This window comes from Ochotona curzoniae, unplaced genomic scaffold, assembly GCF_017591425.1.
Source record: "Ochotona curzoniae isolate NIBS_2020 unplaced genomic scaffold, NIBS_Ocur_1.0 contig_2688, whole genome shotgun sequence".
Classification (NCBI taxonomy): domain Eukaryota; kingdom Metazoa; phylum Chordata; class Mammalia; order Lagomorpha; family Ochotonidae; genus Ochotona; species Ochotona curzoniae.
In genome coordinates, this window is record NW_024465553.1 from 22,187,057 (window position 1) to 22,206,213 (window position 19,157).

The 19,157-nt window shown below is 55.2% G+C and overlaps 2 protein-coding genes across 3 annotated transcripts in view; one reads left to right on the forward strand and one right to left on the reverse strand.

The window, feature by feature from the left end:
* Nucleotides 1–471: 471 nt before the first annotated feature.
* PIGH (phosphatidylinositol glycan anchor biosynthesis class H) lies at nucleotides 472–6,414 on the forward strand. Of its 2 annotated transcripts, none has more exons than XM_040975414.1 (4): nucleotides 472–666; nucleotides 3,052–3,261; nucleotides 3,709–3,792; nucleotides 5,060–6,414. In XM_040975414.1, exons 1-4 carry the CDS (start codon nucleotides 487–489, stop codon nucleotides 5,150–5,152), a joined length of 567 nt encoding a protein of 188 aa, XP_040831348.1. In that variant the 5' UTR covers nucleotides 472–486; the 3' UTR covers nucleotides 5,153–6,414. The 2 variants fall into 2 exon arrangements, with proteins under 2 accessions (XP_040831348.1, XP_040831350.1); XM_040975416.1 differs by having other exon boundaries at nucleotides 486–666; nucleotides 3,712–3,792.
* A 1,026-nt stretch (nucleotides 6,415–7,440) lies between these two features.
* Nucleotides 7,441–19,157, reverse strand: part of PLEKHH1 (pleckstrin homology, MyTH4 and FERM domain containing H1) — a 40,371-nt gene continuing 28,654 nt past the window's right edge. The window contains exons 14-28 of the mRNA XM_040975631.1: nucleotides 19,005–19,085; nucleotides 18,563–18,745; nucleotides 18,157–18,265; nucleotides 17,268–17,380; nucleotides 16,466–16,642; nucleotides 16,156–16,253; nucleotides 15,211–15,388; nucleotides 14,643–14,798; nucleotides 13,728–13,828; nucleotides 12,615–12,756; nucleotides 11,478–11,620; nucleotides 11,250–11,379; nucleotides 8,783–8,869; nucleotides 8,403–8,549; nucleotides 7,441–7,602 (exon numbers count right to left, since the gene is read on the reverse strand). Of these exons, the coding sequence (XP_040831565.1) occupies nucleotides 7,441–7,602; nucleotides 8,403–8,549; nucleotides 8,783–8,869; nucleotides 11,250–11,379; nucleotides 11,478–11,620; nucleotides 12,615–12,756; nucleotides 13,728–13,828; nucleotides 14,643–14,798; nucleotides 15,211–15,388; nucleotides 16,156–16,253; nucleotides 16,466–16,642; nucleotides 17,268–17,380; nucleotides 18,157–18,265; nucleotides 18,563–18,745; nucleotides 19,005–19,085 (2,007 nt within the window). The remainder of the gene's footprint in view (nucleotides 7,603–8,402; nucleotides 8,550–8,782; nucleotides 8,870–11,249; nucleotides 11,380–11,477; nucleotides 11,621–12,614; nucleotides 12,757–13,727; nucleotides 13,829–14,642; nucleotides 14,799–15,210; nucleotides 15,389–16,155; nucleotides 16,254–16,465; nucleotides 16,643–17,267; nucleotides 17,381–18,156; nucleotides 18,266–18,562; nucleotides 18,746–19,004; nucleotides 19,086–19,157) is intronic.

A 19,157-nucleotide genomic window follows, 5' to 3' on the forward strand; every position in this document is an offset into this window, starting at 1 on the left:
CCGCACCTTCTGCACCTGCCGCTCCCTCCAGCTGACCTCGCAGCCAACTGCCGTCCCAAGCAGAGGGTGTGGAAGACAATTCCCAGGCGGCAAAGTCCAAGCCGCTTTTCGAGCCCTAGAAACTCCTCCTGGGATCTCACCCCTAACCATCCTCCCCTACCTATGTCCAGGGGTCTTCCCCAGGCGCCCCTCTTCTCGGGCTTTTTCCTGGGTCCTCCTTTTTTTGGCAACTCACTCCTCCGGGGATTTTTTTCCCTCCCAAACCAGTCTGACGGTTTGCTCCCTCAGCCCAACGTGTCTTACTCCGAAAAGCCTTCTAGAAAGAACCAGCTACGGAACGCACTCCGAGCCTGCCACACGCGTCCTACAGCTGGCCGCCGTGGGGAAGGGTTGCGGCGCGCGACTGCGGCTGCGCGGGGCGTGGGCGGGGCGGGCTTGCTCCCGGAAGTGGGCGGGGCTGACAGGGGCCGTGCGAGTGGCGGCGTCATGGAGGACGAGCGTGTCTTCTCGGACATCTGCGGCGGCCGCCTGACCCTGCAGCGCCGCTACTACTCCCCGTGCTGCCGGGAGTTCTGCGTCAGCTGCCCGCGGCTCTCGCTGCGCTCGCTCACCGCCGTCACCTGCACCGTGTGGCTGGCGGCCTACGGGCTCTACAGCCTCTATGAGGTAACGGCGGCTGGGCACCCCGGCTGCCCCCCGCGCTCGGACGGGGCGTCCGCGGCCGGCCCTATGTCCCTTCCCGGGTGGTAGGGCCAGAGCTCCTAGGATCAGGGCACGCCGGGGCCGGACGGCTGCCTCCTGCCAGGCTGGTGCAGTCTGTGCTGCTGTCGTTGTCCCCTCGCACGGGGTGGCCGCCCCGGCCCGGCGGGTGCTTGAACTCGCACGTGCCCGGGTGTTGGACGTGTCCACTGTGATTGCATGTCAGGAGTTGCAAGTGCTTCGCCCTCCGCCCGTCACCTCTCAGAACGCCTTACTGCCATTGCCCCCGGAGTAAGCCTGCATGTGTTACACGGAAAGTCACTGAAGGCTTGCTGCTCCCAGCACTGCCTACAACGTCAAGGTCTTTCTAAAGAATTACGAAATTGCAGACTGCGTGCTTGCTTCTGTTTTGCTATCTGAAAGGAGACAGGGAATGAGTAAGAGAGAGAGAACCTTCCACTTGCTGATTCGCTCCCCCTAATGCCTGCAGCAGCACACCCTGGACCAGCAGGCAGAAGCCGAGAGTTGGGAATCCCAGCCCGGTATTCCATGTGGGAGGCTAGGACCTGAGCTAGGATCATCCAGCATCTCCCAGGTGCATCCACAGGGAGCTGGACCTGAAGTGGAGCAGCCTGGATTGGAGCAGGTGCAGGGAGATGGGATGCTAAGAGCAGCGTAACACGCTTCTCGGCAGCACCTCTCCCTATGCTTACGGTGTCTGATGTCCAGACTCATTCAGTTTTTTTCTGTGAGCCTCGGTCGCCCGTCTGTGGAGAGGGATGAATGTCTGTGGGGCCGGTTTTACAGCCCGGAGGGTCAGATGCTGTACCTCGGACTGACATGTGCAGGGTGACTTCCAGTACTGGCTCTGAGTGATCTGACCAGGTCTAAGTACTGCAGGCCTGACTTTTTTTTTTTTTTTTTTAAGATTTATTATTTTATTTGAAGGAATTACACAGAGAGAGGGAGGGACAGACAGATTTTCCTTCAACTGGTTCCCTCAGAAGGCTGTCATGGCTGAAGGTGGGCTGGTGCAAAGCTGTGCGCCAGAAGCTTCTTTCGGGTCTCCCATGTGGGTGCAGCAGCCTATGGAGTTGGGCCATCTTCTGCTGCTTTCCCAGACCATTAGCAGGGAGCTGGACCAGATGTGGACCAGCTGGAGCTAGAACAAATGCCTACTGGGGATGCTGGCACCAGAAGTGGAGGATTAGGATGCTACACACTGTGCCAGCTCCCGCAGGCCTGTTTATTTCTGTAATTTGGATATTGTTTCCATTACTACTTCTGTTAACTTTTTTTTTCCTCCGCTATCAAAGCATATTTCAGCATTGCAGCTGGTGTGTTACGGAGCTGTTAGGAGCCTACTTGGCATGCACACAGCCCACAGGAAAGTACCCGTGTTCAGGTCTGGCTCTTGATTCCATCTGCCTGCCGATTCACACCCCGGAAGGTATTAGGATAATGGCTCAAGTCCTTGGGTCCCTGCCTCCCCTGGGGGAGACCTCAGTTGAGTTTCCCTGTCCCTTCCTGACTTGGACTGGACCCCGCCAGACTGTCATGAACATTTGGAGAGCTAACCAGCAAGTGGAACCAGTTTGAGCTGTCCTCTGCTGCATTTCCCAGGCCGTAAGCTGGGAGCTGGAACTAGAGCAGCTGGACACTAACTGGTGCCCAAATGGGGGTGTCGGCGCTGCAGGCAGAGGCTTAGCATGCTATACCATGGTGCCGGTCCCTCCCAGAAACAGGTTTTATAATATAGTTGGATTTTAAAATTAGCCACTCAAATTTTAAACCTCCAAGTCATACATTAATTGCACTCAGAGAGTAGAAACTTAGTCCAATTACAGTTCCTGGATGTGGGGCCTTTGAGGTAATTAAGAGCGGGTTAGGTCATTAGCAGATTGAGTCCTGGCAGCTTTATAAACTACAGAGACTCGTGATTTTTGCCATCCTTACTGAGCATGTCTGTTATCCTTGACCTAGTGATTTTAATGAAAGCATGATGGTTTTCTATGTATTCTGTTGAGAGAGTGAGAAAGCAGGAGCTGGGGGTCCACATGCTGCAGTTTTGGAAGAACATGTCTGAACTGGTGTGGTAAAAAGGTGGTGCCTGGGTTCGCTCCTGACCCCGTTCCTGGTCATGGCCATCTAGTTCTCGGGGTGACGCTGGCACTCGAGCGCCCACACCAAGGTGGCCTCCTCCTCCTCCATGCACGTCCCGTCATCTGTTGAACTCAGCAGGACCAAGCTCTCCCCCTGCCGGGCTTGGAGCTGGCTGGCTCCGTGTCCCAGGCACGGCCCAGGCTGAGAGTGCGTGGTCATCTTACTGCCTGTGTCTGGCTCTGCCTTCAGAACAGCATGGTCCTCTCCGCCGCCATCTTCATCATCCTCGGGGGCCTGCTGGGTTACCTGCATTTTGTAAAGATTGACCAGGAGACTTTACTGATCATCGCTTCGCTGGGCATCCAGATGACTTCATGCTATGCATCAGGCAAAGAAAGCACCACCTTCATAGAGATGGGCAAGGTCAAGGATATTGTCATCAACGAGGCCATTTACATGGTGAGTACTTGGGCGGTTCTGCAGCCCTCTCAGAGGGGGTTGCCCATCCACGGTCCATCCTGCATCGAAACTGTCGCTCCCTGAAATATAGGGTGTCACGGAGTGAAACTTGAACCCCCCGTGTTGTCCTGCCTTGTTCCCGTTTCCTTTTTGGCCAGCAGCGTGACACTTCACCTTGACAAGATGAGGCCTGTCATTTGCAGAGATGTCACAGGTTTTTATGAACAGGAAGCCTGCCCGTCCGCTTCATCTTCGGAATCGTGCTTGGATTGTGGGCTTGTCTGTTTTGTTTTTATTTCAAGGAGAAGCAGATACTTCTCCCTGACTTCCAGAACTCTTCCGGGGGTGACTGCTCAGACATGACGGTGAGAAGGGCTGGGGCTGGCTCGCGCGGAGAGCACCCCGGGCGTCGCCTGTGACCTCGGCGGTGGGGTTTGTGTCTTGCAGCAGAAGGTGATTTATTATCTGTGCATCCTACTGAAGGACCCGCTGGAGCCACAGGCCATCGCCCAGGTGGTGCCCGTTTTCCAGGTGAGCCCTCTGCCCACGCTCCGGCATTCCCACCGCCACCTACCTTCAGAGGTCACATGAGGGAAAGATTCCTGATGGCTATTTTCAGTGAGAAATGAAGGCTTTCAGTTATTTTTAAAGTTCCTAGGGCAAATGTACATTTTCGAAAATATTATGAATCCAAGAAAATTTTTAGAAAACAGCAGCTCTGCTTACAATGTATCTGACATCTGCGGTCTACTGTATTCAGTTTTATACTGATCCATGTGAAGAATTATGTACTGTTTTTAAGATTTATTTATTTTTATCGGAAAGGCAGATTTTTACAGATTTTATAAAGGCAGAAGGCGAGACACAGAAAGATTTTTCCATCCACTGGTTCACTCCCCAAGTGGCTGCCATGGCCAGAATTGAGCCAATCCAAAGCCAGGAGCCAGAAGCTTCTTCTGGGTCTCCCCCACACGGGTGCAGGGTCCCAAGGCTTTGGGCCGTCCTCCACTGCTTCCCAGGCCACAAGCAGGGAGCTGGATGGGAAGTGGAGCAGCCGGGATTAGAACCGGCACCCATATGGGATCCTTGTGTCTTCTAAGCGAGGATTTAGCCACTAAGCCATTGTGCCAGGCCCAGAATTATATACTATTCTGTGACCTGATTTTTTTTTTAAATCATTTAATGCACATATTTCTCACAAAGGCCATTATACTTACTATTTTAAATAATTGAGTTCCATTCTATCACATTGAAATGTAGGTTTATTTACTCATCTTGTTGCTAATTTTTTTCCTTCAAAGTGTTATCCATTTTATTTGAAAGACCAGGTGACAGAGAGGAAGAAACAGCAAGAGCTTCTGTCCCCTGGTTCAGCCATGCTGAGACCAGAAGCCCAGAATTGAACCTGGCTCTCCTGTGGGTGGCAGGGACCCAGGTACTTGAGCCAGCACCGTAACCATCCTTGATGTAGCAAACCTTTCCTGTGCATGCTCTCCATTTATTTGTGTTAACATTTCATTGTGTAAACTATTCTTCAGTACTGACATGTGAAATTACCCTTTTTTTCTCAGAATTACTTCCCACCTGGTGACTTGAGTGCCAGCCCTTGTTACTGCTCTTGCTTGCTCCCTTAGACGGAGGGCGCAAAATCAGATTAGAAAACTGATTAGAAAGATTAGAGAGGCCTCCCGGAAGCGTGCTCTCCAGCCCGAGCTGGCAAGCCTGAGGTGTGCCTCGGGGAGCGCCGCTTGGCCCTCAGCTGCATCTTGACCATGCATTTCTCCCCTTTGGGTTGCAGAGCTCCAAGCCCCGGCTCGACTGCCTGACCGAAGTGTACAGGAGCTGCCAAGAGATCCTGGCGCACCAGAAAGCCACGGCCACAGGCCCCTGAGGCCAGCCATGAGGCCAGCGTTGTCTTCCACAGGCAGTGGCTCCTAAGCACAGCAGCTGCTGTGTTTCCTCTGAGCCCTTCAGGTGGTCGCGGTCCACAGGAACAGGATGGCTGGGGTGGGCTCAGCTCTAACGCAGAAATGGAAACCTACCACAGTGACTTCCGTGCACAACAGATACCCCCTGGCAAGGCCAGCCTGCTTTACCAGCTGAAGCGAGAGCGCAGCGACGTGGTGTGTCCGAAGCAATTGTAGCAAAGAGCACTTTGTGAACCTCACAGCATTCAACTCGGTGTTAACGCACCACTGGAGCTCTGCAGTTACATCGCAGTCCCCCAGGCCCCTCAGGTGCTGGTGAGCCCCAGGAGACGGGCCTTGCCCACCTGGTCCTGTGTTCTGTGTGGGGTCACTGTATGAGGACTCGTCAGTAAGTACTGAGCACAGTCGCCTGGTTCACACAGCAGTTTTTTATTGACAAACGATCACGGTGGTCCAGTCGTGGGGGCGAAGCACATGGCACTCTGCTGCTACACTACTGCAAAAGCTGCTTTTGCCAAGGATGGCACTGAAGGCAAGACAGAGACCGTGTTGGTCTCCAGACGTGAGACTCTCATGTGGAAGTTGCATAAATAAGCAAACGATCGAAGCCTTTGTATCCAAGGCTGTGTCTCCTGTAGACAGTTATTAACTGAACGGTGGAGGCGAGAGGGTGGGAAAAAGTTTGACCCCAAATTCAGTGTGAGGAGTGCTCCATAAGTGCTCGCTCTTTGGAGTTCTGTTTTCCAGTTTGTTTTGTTTTGAATTCCATGGGTGTAAATGTCCTTACTGGCCTTAGAGACATAATATAATATCAGAACCGCATCTTAGCCCCCAGCCTTGGAGGGGTTACCCAGGAGCCAGTGGAACACGTGCCTTGTGCGAGGTAGAAATGTTACAGCCAGACCCCACATCCTGAGGGGGCAGAGGGCAGTAACATTACGGCCCTAAAGCTGCCTGTCTTGCAAAGTCAAGTTCATGTGCAAGACATAGAAACTGACGGCGCTGCTTTCTGACTGGGTGCAAGGGAAGCCTAGGACAGCTGAGGCCTTCAGATGGGCGATGCCAGCCTCTGCAGTTCCGCAGTGTGCCCCCCTACACGCACACACACATTGTGGGCCTGAAAGCTGCTTGTGGGTTGCTATCGCCAAAGCCACAGTGTCCGGCACTTAGAACATGGAAATAAACCTGTCTTCTCGGATGCTGGAAAATCAGCATTGAGCACGTTCACCGCTTTCGTTTCCTTCCGATAGGGGAGAGCGTAAACAAAGATCCCTCCCCTGGCCACGGGTCTGAGTGGAGAGGGGTCGTGGTGCGCTCAGGAAAGGGAACGGGTGAGAGAGGAACTTGGTGCTTCTTGAGGCTCCCACGCTCGGCAGGTGCCAGACAGGCACACTCTGTCCTCAGACTAATTCCCGGTGGAAGTTCACCGGCGGTCTCAAGGTCCCTGACTGAGCCCAGTGGGCCTTCTGTCCAGTGGCCTTACCAAGCAGCAAAAAAGAAGAGCAGGGAGCAAGGCGCCCTTCACCCGAGTGTGCGGAGCCCAGTCCAGCTGTGCGATCAGGCCGGCCAGGCCGGCCCCTGCCCTCACTCAGGTGGGGGGACCCAGGGAGAGATGCTGCCTGCTGCGCAGGGACAGCGAGTCGTCCTGCCAAGGCAGGTGCTGCGACCCACGAGGGGCATTGCAGGAAAGGGGGAAAAGGGAGTGCTTTTACCTTTGTTTTTTGCTTATATGTTGTTTTCTATACTCCTGCTAATCCTTACCCATTTGGGAAAGGAAGTCCAGTTTTGGTGAGTTCAAGGCATTCATCAGAGTTCAAACTGTAGCTTTGAGCCCTAGATGTTCAAGGATGTTTAGAAGACTTCAAGTATAAACCCCTCTACCACCCCCACCCCCATAAGGACCATATACAATATAAAAATGATGGGCGTCCCTGAGGGGATCGGTGCCAAAGGTCACGAGGCCCGTGCTGAAGCCCTGGCCAACAGTGGACCATCCCTGTCCTGGTCTATATTCACGCAGCACCCAGAGTTAGTATTCTTCAGGGTTGGGGTGCGGGAGTAAGTGGTTTTTACACTGGGTCTAGAGTTCGAAAAGCTAGGGTCTGAGATAAATAAGGCACCTCGAGGAAAGGCTTCTCAGCTCACAGCACAGAGGGGACAGGCTGGGAGGCCCATCACAGCAGTCATGTACCCCAGGTACACACGTCTCATTCCACAGGCACCACTGGTGGGGAAGACGTGGGAGAAACGTTCAGAGCAGCGTCGGCCCCTTGGTGGCAGCAGGAACAGAAGCAAAGAGCTGCCGTCCATCCAGTTCCCACAGCTGGGGGGCCGCAGGCGGCTGGGTGGGAGGGGTCACAGTGGTGGCGTGGTGGTTCATGTAGCTGGCCATGATGAGGGTAGCTTCAGCAATCTAAGAAGAGGGCAGAGAGAGAAGGCTTACGTCAGCCTGCTGGGCCTTGAGTCCGGGCTTTCGCTTTCAGAGCAGCATCCAAGCTACGTCATCTTCTCGGCCGCCAGCTTCCTAACTGCAGGCGGCTACCCAGAACATGGCCATGAGGGAACATGGCTGGGAGGTGCAGGGACCCAGTGGAACAGGCACCTGTTTGTCCAGAGGTCCTTCCAGGGAAAGGGAACGAGCCTACCGCCAAGCAAGGCAGCAGCCATCAGGAGATCAGGAGAGCCTTGTCTCCCACCAGGGAGCCACTAAAAGGAGGCCGGCTCCAACCCCAGCATTAAAGGTGGAAGCAGGGCAGCACTGTGACGCAGGGGAGGGCACCATTTCCTGCCTTGAATAAGAACAGAGCCCTAAAGCAAGATGGCTTTGTGCTGGCTTCAGGACTACAGGGAGGGGGACCTTGCAGACCCTGGCTCGTGCTGTGACCAAAGCTGGGCCAACAGAAGGCAGCTGTTAGGTGAGAGCACCTCGCAGAGGAAGTCGCCCTGGCCCGGGCCTGCTGCATGGAGGAAAGCGAGTGGGCAGGTACTGGGCTCGGGTAAGAACGACACAGAGCATGCTGTCTGCACAGCGGCCTCCCTCCCCACCAGCTCGGCTGTTATGCGGACAGGGGATGCTACCTGAACCCTCCTGCAGTCCCGATGCCAGGCGAGGGCACAAGATGTTTCTGAGGCAGCAAAACCCCCGCCATCTCTTCACGCTCCAGCCCTGCTCAGCACACCTGAGTGACACGGCTTAGCAGCTGTCACACCCACCTTGGGGGCGGCCATCCGGAAGATGAGCTTCTCCACGTGGCCTTTCCCGGAGCTCTGGTCCGGAATGGGTCTGATCACAAGCATGAAGTCATCCTTGCAGCCACCAAAGGTCGTCACTGAAGCGTAGGGGTATGTAGTATGCACTTGCTGGGGAACGAAGCCAGTGAGTTCTGGGTGAGCTTCCCACCCATCTCCTGTACCCATGTCCAGGCACAGGGGCCTCAGTGAGGAAGGCAAAGCCCCCCAGGGGTCCTCCCTTGGAGGGCTATGAGCTGTGTCCAGACCAGAGGACGGCAGGCCTTGGGCAGGGTTGGGAGAGCGGAGCCCTGGTCACTTCCCTCAAGCCTACTGGGGAGGAGGGGCAGCCCGCCCTTCCATACCATAGTGCTGTGGTCCAAGATGCTGACGCCGTCCTCATTCACAGCGAGCCACACCAAGGGGCTCTCCCTGGACGACAGCTGGGCAGGCTGGGCCAACAGAAAAACCCCCCCGAGCCCCATTAGATTCTGAACTCAGAGAACATTCTTAGCAGGAAGGCACATGCAGGGACCTCCGGGGCAGTGGGGAACACAATGGCATTTGTACAGCACACAGGATACCCAAGACTGCTTGTAGCCAGAGGTATCAGGCCTGGGGGCTCTAGCCACCTGCCAAACATCCCAAGGGGGTGGAGGGGTCACATTTAGTGTACCCCAGACGTCCCCTGCCACAGAAGCAGCAGGGAACGCTCTGGGCTGCAGAGCAGAGGTCAGCCCGGTTGCTGTCGTGGCCATGGGACATGGGCTGATGGCTTCCGGGCTGAACTCTGCCCACAGTTCTCTCCTAACTGAACTTCACCTTATTTCAACCAAATTCGGACACTACACAGGAAACCAAGCATGCAAAGGCAAGGACTCTGGGTCCCCGAGTGACACGGGGACCATATGGCAGGCATTTCCCACAGTGATTGATGTTCACTGCCACGGCTGCAGTAGGATAAACCACGTATCTTTATCCTATCCAAGAGGCTGGCAAGAGAAGGACAAGCCAGTTTCTAGAAACTTTCCCCAACCCCTAGACCACGTTGGTCCCTGTTACGTGCCTTTATAACACCCTTGCACTTTTCCTTCATAGCATATATGACAACTTGTACAAGTGAATTACTATACCGAGGAGAAAGCAGGACAAGAAATGTATGAAGGTGCTTTAAAATGCTTTTGTAAAAATGAAATTAACAGATGTTTATGTTGATGGAAAAATTCTCGAAGCCTATGTATCAGGAAGTCTTCAGAAAAACTCATGGAGGGCCTTGCATTGTGGCATAGTGCGTTAAGCCACTGTCTGCAAATTCAGCATCCCATAGGAGGGCCAGTTCAAGTCGTGGCTACTCCATGTCTGATCCAGCTCTTAGCTCGTGTGCCTGGGAAAGCAATGGAGGATGGCCCGGATACTTGAGCCCCTGTGACCCACACGGAAGACCCAGTGAAGTTCTGGACTTCTGGCTTTGACCTGTCCTACCAGCTCTTGTCATTGTAGACATCTGGGGAGTGAACCAGCAGATGGAAAATCAACGGACTGCCCAACGAATCTCTTTTCTTTCTTTCTCTAACTCCAGCCTTTCAAATAAAAAAAACTTTTAAAAATTCATGGAAATGTGCTTTATGAAAAAACTATAAATGGATTTCATTTTTTTCCACTAAAATTAAGCACATCTTTCAATTCCATTTTCCATTTGTTTATTAGGGAGAGAGTATCCATCCCAAATGCCCAGGGTTACCTGGGCCCAGCCACACGCAGGAGCTGGGAGCTCAAGCCAGGTCACCCGATGGACAGCGGGCACCCAGCTACCAAAGTCTGGATTGACAGGAAGCAGTAGTGCAGAGCTGGGGGCAGGGGTCCAACCCGAGCACTCCGATATGGGACGTGGGCATCTTAACTGCTAGGCCAAATGCCTGCCCTTTTCATTAACTTTTTAAAGATTTGTTTTATTTATTTGCAAGAGTGGCAGAGAGAGAAAAAAACCAGACATCATCCATCCACTGGTTTACTTCCCAAGTGGCCACAATGGGCAGGGCTGGGCCAGACTGAAATTAGCAACTTGGAGCTTCATCCAAGTCTCCCGCATGGATGTAGGGGCCCAAACACTTGGACCATCCTCTGCTGCTTCCCCAGGTGGATTAGCAGGGAGCTGGATCAGAAGTGAAATAGTCGGGACTTGAACTGATGTTTGAATGGATGCCAGCACTACAGGTGGTAGCTTTACCTGCTATGCCACAGCACCAGCACCTCCATGAACTTCACTCTGTGTACCCTCACCAGAAGCTTCAGGAAGGTAAAGATTGAACCGTTCAACTGTGATAATCTCAGCTGGCATATTGACATACTGGGAGTTGGACCACTGTCTATTTTCTGCCCTGTAGCTTCTGTGAACAGGATCATGATCTAGCTTGAGTACAGAACAGTGTCTTTGTTAACCTATAGAGTCCATGTATTCCAGACACCCACAAGGAAAAGCTCCACCACTGGCCACGTGGCTTTTATGCAGAAGTGAGAATGAACTCTTGCCCAAGTAGCTTGACTTCTTTATACCAATAGGCATGTATTCACAGTATTTAGGTTGCACAATGAGAAAAATAAAGCATTAATGTTAAGGGGCATTTTAGACAAGTGTGAATCTCTGTGTGCAAATTAGTAGGGCCTTTTTTTTTTCTTTTTAGGGATAACATTAAGAAGAAAGATGGGCCATGGAAGTCCAGAGTAGGTGAGGCATGGTGGAGACAGCGCCCCCTGGTGGTTGCTGTGGTGGAGGCTGGAGCTACAGAGCCGACTTGGGGCATTGCAGAGGGTGTGTTCTCCGCAAGCACTTACCTGAGCAGCAAAGAGCTTAGCACCAAAGAAAGGCCATTTCCGGGCCACGGTCAGGTAGATGCGGATGCACTCGGGAGGGGAGCAGCCTTGCAAGGCCGCCCACTTTGTGGTCAGTGTATCGGCCAGGTGCCTGGTGTGGGCAGGTGGAGAGAAGCAGTACGGGTGAAGTACCTGTGTGTTCCCACTGCAGCACTGTGTCCCGCCCACGACCGCCTGCAGCCTTCCTACCTCAGCTGCTCAGGGGGCGCCCCGTGTCTGTAGCGCCGCGGGTAGAACCTGTCCAGTACCTGCTGGAGGAGATGCTGGGCTTTGGCTGGGGGCGTGCCCCCAGGGCCTGGCACGACAGGCTTCTCCAGGTCCCCGAACTCCACCTGCGGTACAAGCATATGAGGGGAGGGCAGTCACCAGGCGGGCAGTGGACGGTGGCAGAGGCACAGCTGGAGTCTCTACGGGATGTGGACGAGGCCCGGGGACAGACCCATGCTCTCAGATCTCATGATGCCAGACAACCAGAGGGTCGTCTAGGCTCGCCTGCAGTTCACGGCTGAGCTCAAATGCCTCCAGACAGTGAATGACAGGTGAAGGGGCCAACGCAGTAACTGGATTCTAACGCCCAGAGGTCTCGGGTTGCGGATGCCACACCACATCCTGGGGGATGGTACCGTGTTCCAGTGTGGCCCCTGGAGGCAGACATGTGGTTCCAATCCCAGCTTTGTGTGCCTACTGGAATGAAACTCTGAGCTCCAGTTTGCTGTCTGTTAACCGGGGGTGAGAGCTGCATGGGTGATCCCTGTCACGTGCTTAGCGCAGGGCTGTGACAGTCGATTGCTGCCATCGTGTACCAGGGTGAAGGTCAACTGTGAGTATCCCTGACCCTGCGACACATTGATCCACTCTCACAGAGCCTCGAGGGCCTCCCAGGCTGCCTGTGCGCTTCTCATCCTAATTCTACATGTAATGCCAGGTGCTTCCTATGTCTCAACACAGACGTTATATGATGCACATTACCCAAGTCTCATACTTGGGACACCCCCGTGGGGCGGGCAGGGAAGTCTTTGTGTCACCACGCAGCTTCTTTCCTTCTGATCAGTAAGGCGGCGTGGCAAAGATCTCACAGTCAGAAGATGGCTAGCACAAACTCAGGGCTTGGATTCCAGGTCCAGTTCCGCAGATGGCACCTGTCTGTCTACACAGGGTGGAGAGTCCTGCTGTGTGAAGGACCAGGATGCAGTCTGTATCAATGAGAGCCACAGCGCCCTCTCCTGGGCACCCCGGGCTCTGCAAGTCTTCCATCCTGGCAGCCCTGCAGGTCCATTTTCCACACCAAGTCCCCACACTGGGGTCCTGGTGCTCCAGCCTCCTCACCTGTGCCATCAGGGCAGCCATCTCAAGAGCCAGTTCCTTGTTGACGGGAAACCTGCCGGCCACAATCTCGCCACTGGCCTGGCAGGCAAGCAGCAGCCGCTCCCGTTCTGTTTCGCCTTTGACTTGACTCCGGAAGTACAGCCTGCGGGGGGGAGTGGGGCAGCAGGTAGTCAGGACCCGCCTGAGATATCAAACACAGATGACGCTTTCTCTGACTCTGCTTTCCCTGATTTACACAAGGAGAGGCTAACCTCACGGGTGAGCCCACTGCCTGGCCGTGCAGCTCACAGGGTTAGCTCTGAATACGCCACAAGTCTTTTGGACCTGCCGTGAGAAGGTTGGTTCTTGCCACCAGCTCATTCAGAGACCCGACGAGTGTAGAAGAATGGAAGTTAGCTGCCTAGAGGTGTCCTGGGATAGAATTTTTTTCATTCAAGTTGATAAGAAAGTCAAAGTGTCTACTTTTGTACTGGGGTATTTAAAGTTTGTGGAAAGTGGAATTAAAAGATAAAGGATTTTTTTGGGGGGGGTGTAGGGAGAATAAAATTTAAAATACAAACAGGATTTTTTCCCCCTAATGTACACTTTTCCACAGACTTTTTGAAGACTTCCCATGAGTTTTCCTGGAATTTGAGCTATTTATGAAACCTTAAATATCTGGTACTGATTCCGACTTTCATTAGGGAATACATAATACATGTCGCAAGCGTGTGCACACACAGGCGTGTCAGCACTTAGAGCACAGATCAGGTGGACGGAAGGCCCAAGCTGCCTGGGTTGGCCCAGGGCCTCAGGGCCAGCCTGTGCCTACCAGCGGGCTCTGCAGCAGGTGTCTGAGGGCCACTCGGCCTGCCCGTGACCGACCGCCTGACGGGGAGGTGAAGCGGCACCCAGAAGCAGCACCCCATAGCGGGCGCTCAGCACCCCATAGCGGGCGCTCAGCACCCCATAGCGAGCGCTCAGCACCCCATAGCCGGCGCTCAGCACCCCATAGCGGGCGCTCAGCACCCCATAGCCAGTGCTCAGCACCCCATAGCCGGCGCTCAGCACCCCATAGCCAGCGCTCAGCACCCCATAGCCGGCGCTCAGCACCCCATAGCCGGCGCTCAGCACCTGTTCTTGTACATCAGCTTCACGACGCGGGTCCCACCCTCAGTCTTGCCGGGGTGCAGCTCCTTCAGGGCTTGTTCCCACTTGGAGATGGCGTCACAGATCTTCAAGAGGCCAAAGGGGAAAGGTCAGGAAAGCCGCCGAGGAAAGCAACAAGATCTCACCCAGGCAGGAGCAGTGGCAAAGCAAGGAACATGGCTGCCTGAGAAGCTCAGGGGGCAGCCCCCTGTGGGAAGCCACAGCTGTGTGTCCTTGCTCCATTTCCATCCCACTGACCGCTAGCTTCCTCTTGAATACATACGACCAAAGGCTGCCATGTAACAAAGCCTGGCAGGTGCCCAGCGTGCACAAGCAGACAAGGGGCAGGCCTAATTTGTCCAGGCAATGGAAAGACCTGTAAGAAACCCAGGTCCCATTAGAGAGGGGAAGGCAGACGCCAGAGCTGAACACACCCACCAGAGCTGCAGAGCCTTGCCACGGACTCTCAATACCCGCCATGGCACTAGATCCCAGATGGCAGTTAAGGTCAGTCTTAAGTCCCATTGAAGGGACTTTATTCAAAGACAGGAATTATAGAGAACCCGTTACACTAAGCAGGGGCCTGGCAGGGCAGAGGGGAGGAGCCCACGTATGGCGCTGCACTGAGTGGATCTAGACACAGCATTTACACCCATGAGTAGGCACGTGGGCGGCAGGTGCGGTGGGGCTTGCCCGTCCCTACCTGCCATTGAAAGACACTTATCCTCTGGCTGCTGCCTGGCCCCTGGGGGCATGCAATGCCCTGTAGGAGCTTGTCTCTCAAGCCAAGAACACATGTGCTGGCACCCTGGGCTCAGCCCCAAATGGGGCTGCGCAACACCCTGCGGCTTGCCAGTCGGGCCCTATTCCCCTGCTGTGTTGCTGGGAACGGGGAAGCACCTTGATGCTCCCCTGCAGGCAGTGCTCCAGGTCCCGGCCAGAAGGATCGTCTGTGAAGAGGGCGAAGCCAGAGTGGGATGACCTGCGCATGCCCATCTCCTGGTTCAGGCGCTGGAGGAACTCATCCACGGTGGAGGAGCCGTCGAAGCCGACCACCTGACGGGGGAAGTTGGAGGTGACGCATTAAGAGATGGTCGGCCTTGGGGGTGTTAGGGGAACTTCCTGAGAGGAGCCCAGAGGACGTGGAGGGCCCTGGGGACAGCCAGCATGATGGTGACCAGGAGAGGCCCAAGCAAGCTGGTGCCTGAGCTCCACACAGGGCCAGCATGAAAGGAGTCCGGGCCTGTCCACTGTCAACTGGGGTGTGACACAGGCCTGGTTCCTTCTCTGCTGTCCATGAGCTGCGGGCCCTGCCTTGGTCAGTGCTTCTGCTGGCCTGTTCACCTGCTGGGTCCCAAGATCTACTCCCAGGTCATCTGACAGTGACACACTGGAGATTCAAGCTCTCCACGCTAGAACCCGGGCCTGTCCCTCCTGCTGGTGCATGGCGCCCACATGGCCCCCGCACCTGGTACGTCCCGTTGGCCAAGTGCACGGGGATGCTGAAGGGCAGGGAGTGGTGGAAGGGGTTGCGTAGCAGGATGGACACCACTTCCATGCGCGACGGCCTGGCTTCCCGCTCCCCAGCCTGCAGAGTCCGCTCCACTGCCCGCTGGCAGTAAGTGGCATACTGGCCGGTCTCACTCCTAGAAACAGGGAAGGAAGAAGAGGCCACAGTGGGGTCTCTGCTCATGCCTGCTACCAAGGCACAGAGACTTTAGCCACCACCTAGACGTAGCCAGGGCCACAGCTCCAAGCTAAGGCTTCACTCCAGGCTGCCACCTGGCACTGGGGGATCCCTGAGCGGCTGGCCTGCATCACTTTCTTCCAGAAGCCAGAGCGTGGCAAGAGAGAAAGAACATTTGGGGACAGTCTGGGGGCAACAGGGCTTCACCTGAGAGGCCCCCCAAAAAGGTGCATGGCCACTTGGTCGGTGGGTGGAGATGTTTCAGCCAGAGTGGATTTCCACGTGCCCAACCGTGTACACCACCCATGGGGATGTCTGCCACCACTGAGCAGATATGAGCAGCGAGCAATCTCCTCTCCCAGGCCCTTATTTTTTTGTTTTCTTTTTAATGATTTATTTATTTGAAAGGCAGAGGGTCAGGAAAAGAGAAGAGGGGAGAGAGGCCTTCCATTGGCTGGTTAACTCCCTAAAGGGCCACAGGTCAAAGCCAGGAACCAAGGAACTCTACCCTGCTTTCCCAGCTCAAATACTTGGACCATCTTCCATTGCCTTCCCAGGTGTATTAGCAGGAAGCTTGGTGGGAAGTGGAGCAGCTGGACTTGAACTGGATTCTGTGCTATGGGATTGCATTTCAGACAGCAGCCTAACCTGCAATGCCCCAGTGTCAGCCCTACCCCGTCCTTTCTCCACGCTCATTGATAGTGCAAGGGAATGGTGGGCGCTCACCTGGGGTCTGCGTGGCGTTGCAGCTGCTGTTTGACGTACCAGAGGAAGTGGTGCTGGGGCAGGAAAAGTGGGGCACACAGAGCCAGGAGCTGCCAGCACTGCCAAGGGTACATTGGGGAGGGCAGTAAGCACTGGATCTGCAGGCTCCCCAATCCTCATGTGGACTGGGAAGGCTGACGTGGCCAGGCTTCCCCAGGATGGGAGATGTACATTCTCACTGCTCAGCCAGGGAAGCCACAGCACACCCACTAAGTCACCCCCTGCCCAAAGCTCCAGTCAGCTGCTGTGCCTGAGGGTGGGGGGCACCCACCTGCACGAGGGAGTACTTCTGAGGGGGACGGCAGCTGGTCTGCTTCATGAGCTGGCAGTAGATCTCACTCTGCAGCTCGGGGTGCACCAGGCAGACCTGCAGGGCCGTCTGCGCCAGGGACACGTGGTAGTCCACGGAGGCAGCTTCCACGGGCACGTTGATGAAGAGCTGGCACGACTGGGGAGGGGAACAGCAGTGGGCAGGAGCAGACCACACCCCCTCGCTGCTGCCCTGATACAGCAGGATGGGACCCTCACTGGAGAAAGAACTGTTAGCCTAGGCCTCAAGGTCACTGCTGACAACCCTCTCTGTGAGCACCGTCACTGCTGGCAGCATCTTTGCTTGCAGAAAGAATCTTCCCTCCTCTCAGTGTTTCCATTACATAAGCAAGACAGGAGTATGCTTACATAAGCAAATCTGTTAGGTGCTTTATTATTTATTTGCAAAAAAAATCAAAATTCACATGGGCACAAAGGACATTCTGAAACAGGTCAGCCTCTCTCATGTCCAGAAGCACCATGAACCGAGCCTCTCCTGTTAGCCCCAGCAGGAGGGGAGCTCGTCAGCCAGTGTGTCCCCCGGGTACCTCCCAGTGACAGGGACAATACACCAGAGGCCCTGGGGGACTCTCCCCTCCTCTCCGGGTGCCCCCTCTGGGCTGCCCCTCCCTGCAGGGTCTCCTCCACCTGAGCCTGACGGGAGATGGGGATGGTGGTGGTCTACCCCCTCACCCACTCCCCGCCAGGGTGCACAGTGCAGGGCGCTGTCAAGTTGGTGAGCATGGGCCATGGTCCCCCTTTACCTTGAAGAGTTTGAGGGCCTCAGTCTGCAGGGCCTCGGAGGGCAGAGTGGTGAGGGAGGCTGCCAGCCCATGTCTGGTGTAGCAGAGTGTGGGGTGCTTCCAGAGAGGGGAGTCTGCCAAAGCCAGGGCACCAGAGAGTGGCAGTAGTTACCACGGAGGAACAAGCTCATGGCCGTGTCCCACCCCCACCTCACACCACAGGGAAGCTGGGGACAGCTGGGCTGTGCTGGTTCTGTCATCCTCGGAGGGTGGCTGTGCAGTGGGCATATGCCTGGCAAGGCTGCACAGGGTGGCAGTCTCCACACGACCCAGGTGTGTGTGTGTGTGTGTGTGTGTCTGTGTCTGTGTGCGCGTGCAGGGTTGACCACGTCCTCACAGTGCTGGTCATTGTGGTGCACAGTGAGCACAGCCTGAAGCAGGGGAGGGTGTGGGGTCCCTGGAGTGTGTGAGTTTGTCCACGCCCCCTAAGAAATCAGTAGTAAAAACAAAGAGCCCAGAACAACCCAGGCTCAGCTTGGGCTGGATCCCAATTTATGCTTCATTTATTGATTAACCAGTTCTCACTGTAGATTAACCAGCTACCGTTCTTCTTCAACCCCTCTGCCCAGCTGGCGAAGCTGCAGGCTCAACAAAGTGAAACATTTACCAAGGTCACTGCAAAGTCTCAGCTTCCCAGATAAACTCTCCCGCCCAGATATGGCGCAGTGACCTTGGTATCCTGGCCACGGGCAGGCAGGGCCCCGGAGCTTGGCCTGGGAACTCCTTCTGCACAGTTTAGATATTTCTAAAGTAGCTTCAGTGGACAAGAGTGCTTTGTTTCGCTTCTTAACCCACAAGCACACAGCCACCACCCTGCACTCCCTGCAGACGGCCACCTCGCTCGCCTTACCTGGGTCCCCCTCGCCGTCCATCAGTTTTCCAATGAGCTGTTCATAGGCAGTGCCCACCTTGGCGCTGCTGCCACCTGCAGCCACCGTAAGGTGGTAAAGCCACGTGTCCTAGAAGAGGGTGAGAGCCACAGGATGGTGGACAGGGCAGGGAGGGTGCAGGCCAATGGCTCCCAAGCTGGAGCACGCACAGGTCAAGGGCATCAGTCTGGGGAAACAGGACCCCAAGTCTCCAAGTTTAGGGTTCTTTCTCATGACCCCAGGGAAGAGATGCCAGTCCCCTGAGAAGATTCAGTATAAAGAAATACTCCTACTTCAATAATATCAACTGCCCAAAGGTCTTCTGGGAAGCTCAGGGGGGCCAGAGAAAGGAAGGTGAAAAATGACAGATCCAAGCCACTCCCCTACCTTCTCATGCTTGGTGCCGATGAGGAGGTAGGTAGGGCTGTGCTCGGGCGGGTGGATCACCAGCGTGCAGTGGGAAGAAAGCAGCCGGCCAGTCCCTCCGGCCTCGTAGTCCTCGTCAGAGTCGCAGGAGCGGTCCACTTCCTCGATGCGCGCATCCCGCACAGGCAGCCGGCCCAGGGGGCGCTGTGGACAACGGCCAGCCATGAGCAGTGAGCCCCTCAGGGCATGGGAAGTCTTCCATTCTGGAGGACTGGTGACGTGAACATGGATGGGCAGCAGGACACACCCGGGCCACACAGGCAGCAGAGATCCTGTGGGCTGGCTTTTGGGCTCGCTGTGGGGTGGTGGGACAGCTAGGGGTGAAGATGGGCACCACCACCAGGACATACAAGCCACAGTCATGTGGTTTAGGTGCTGGCAGGAGCTCGAGCCCAGAAGGTACCTTGTCTTCGTGGCTCCGATAGTAGAAGAAGGTTTTCCCAACAAGAGCACACCAGACGAGCTTGGAGTGGCCATGCTTTACCTGCAAGACAGAAACGACCTGGCTTCATCAGAAACACAGCCAGGAACTAAACCCAGGACCAGGGAAGAGAGC

What these genes read in the sequence shown, in the direction of transcription:
- PIGH (XM_040975414.1), top strand. Translation starts at nt 487, where the DNA reads ATGGAGGACGAGCGTGTCTTCTCGGACATCTGCGGCGGCCGCCTGACC. An exon ending in GGCTCTACAGCCTCTATGAG is followed by an intron (nt 667 to 3,051) that starts GTAACGGCGGCT and finishes CTCTGCCTTCAG; the next exon opens with AACAGCATGGTCCTCTCCGC. An exon ending in TCAACGAGGCCATTTACATG is followed by an intron (nt 3,262 to 3,708) that starts GTGAGTACTTGG and finishes TGTGTCTTGCAG; the next exon opens with CAGAAGGTGATTTATTATCT.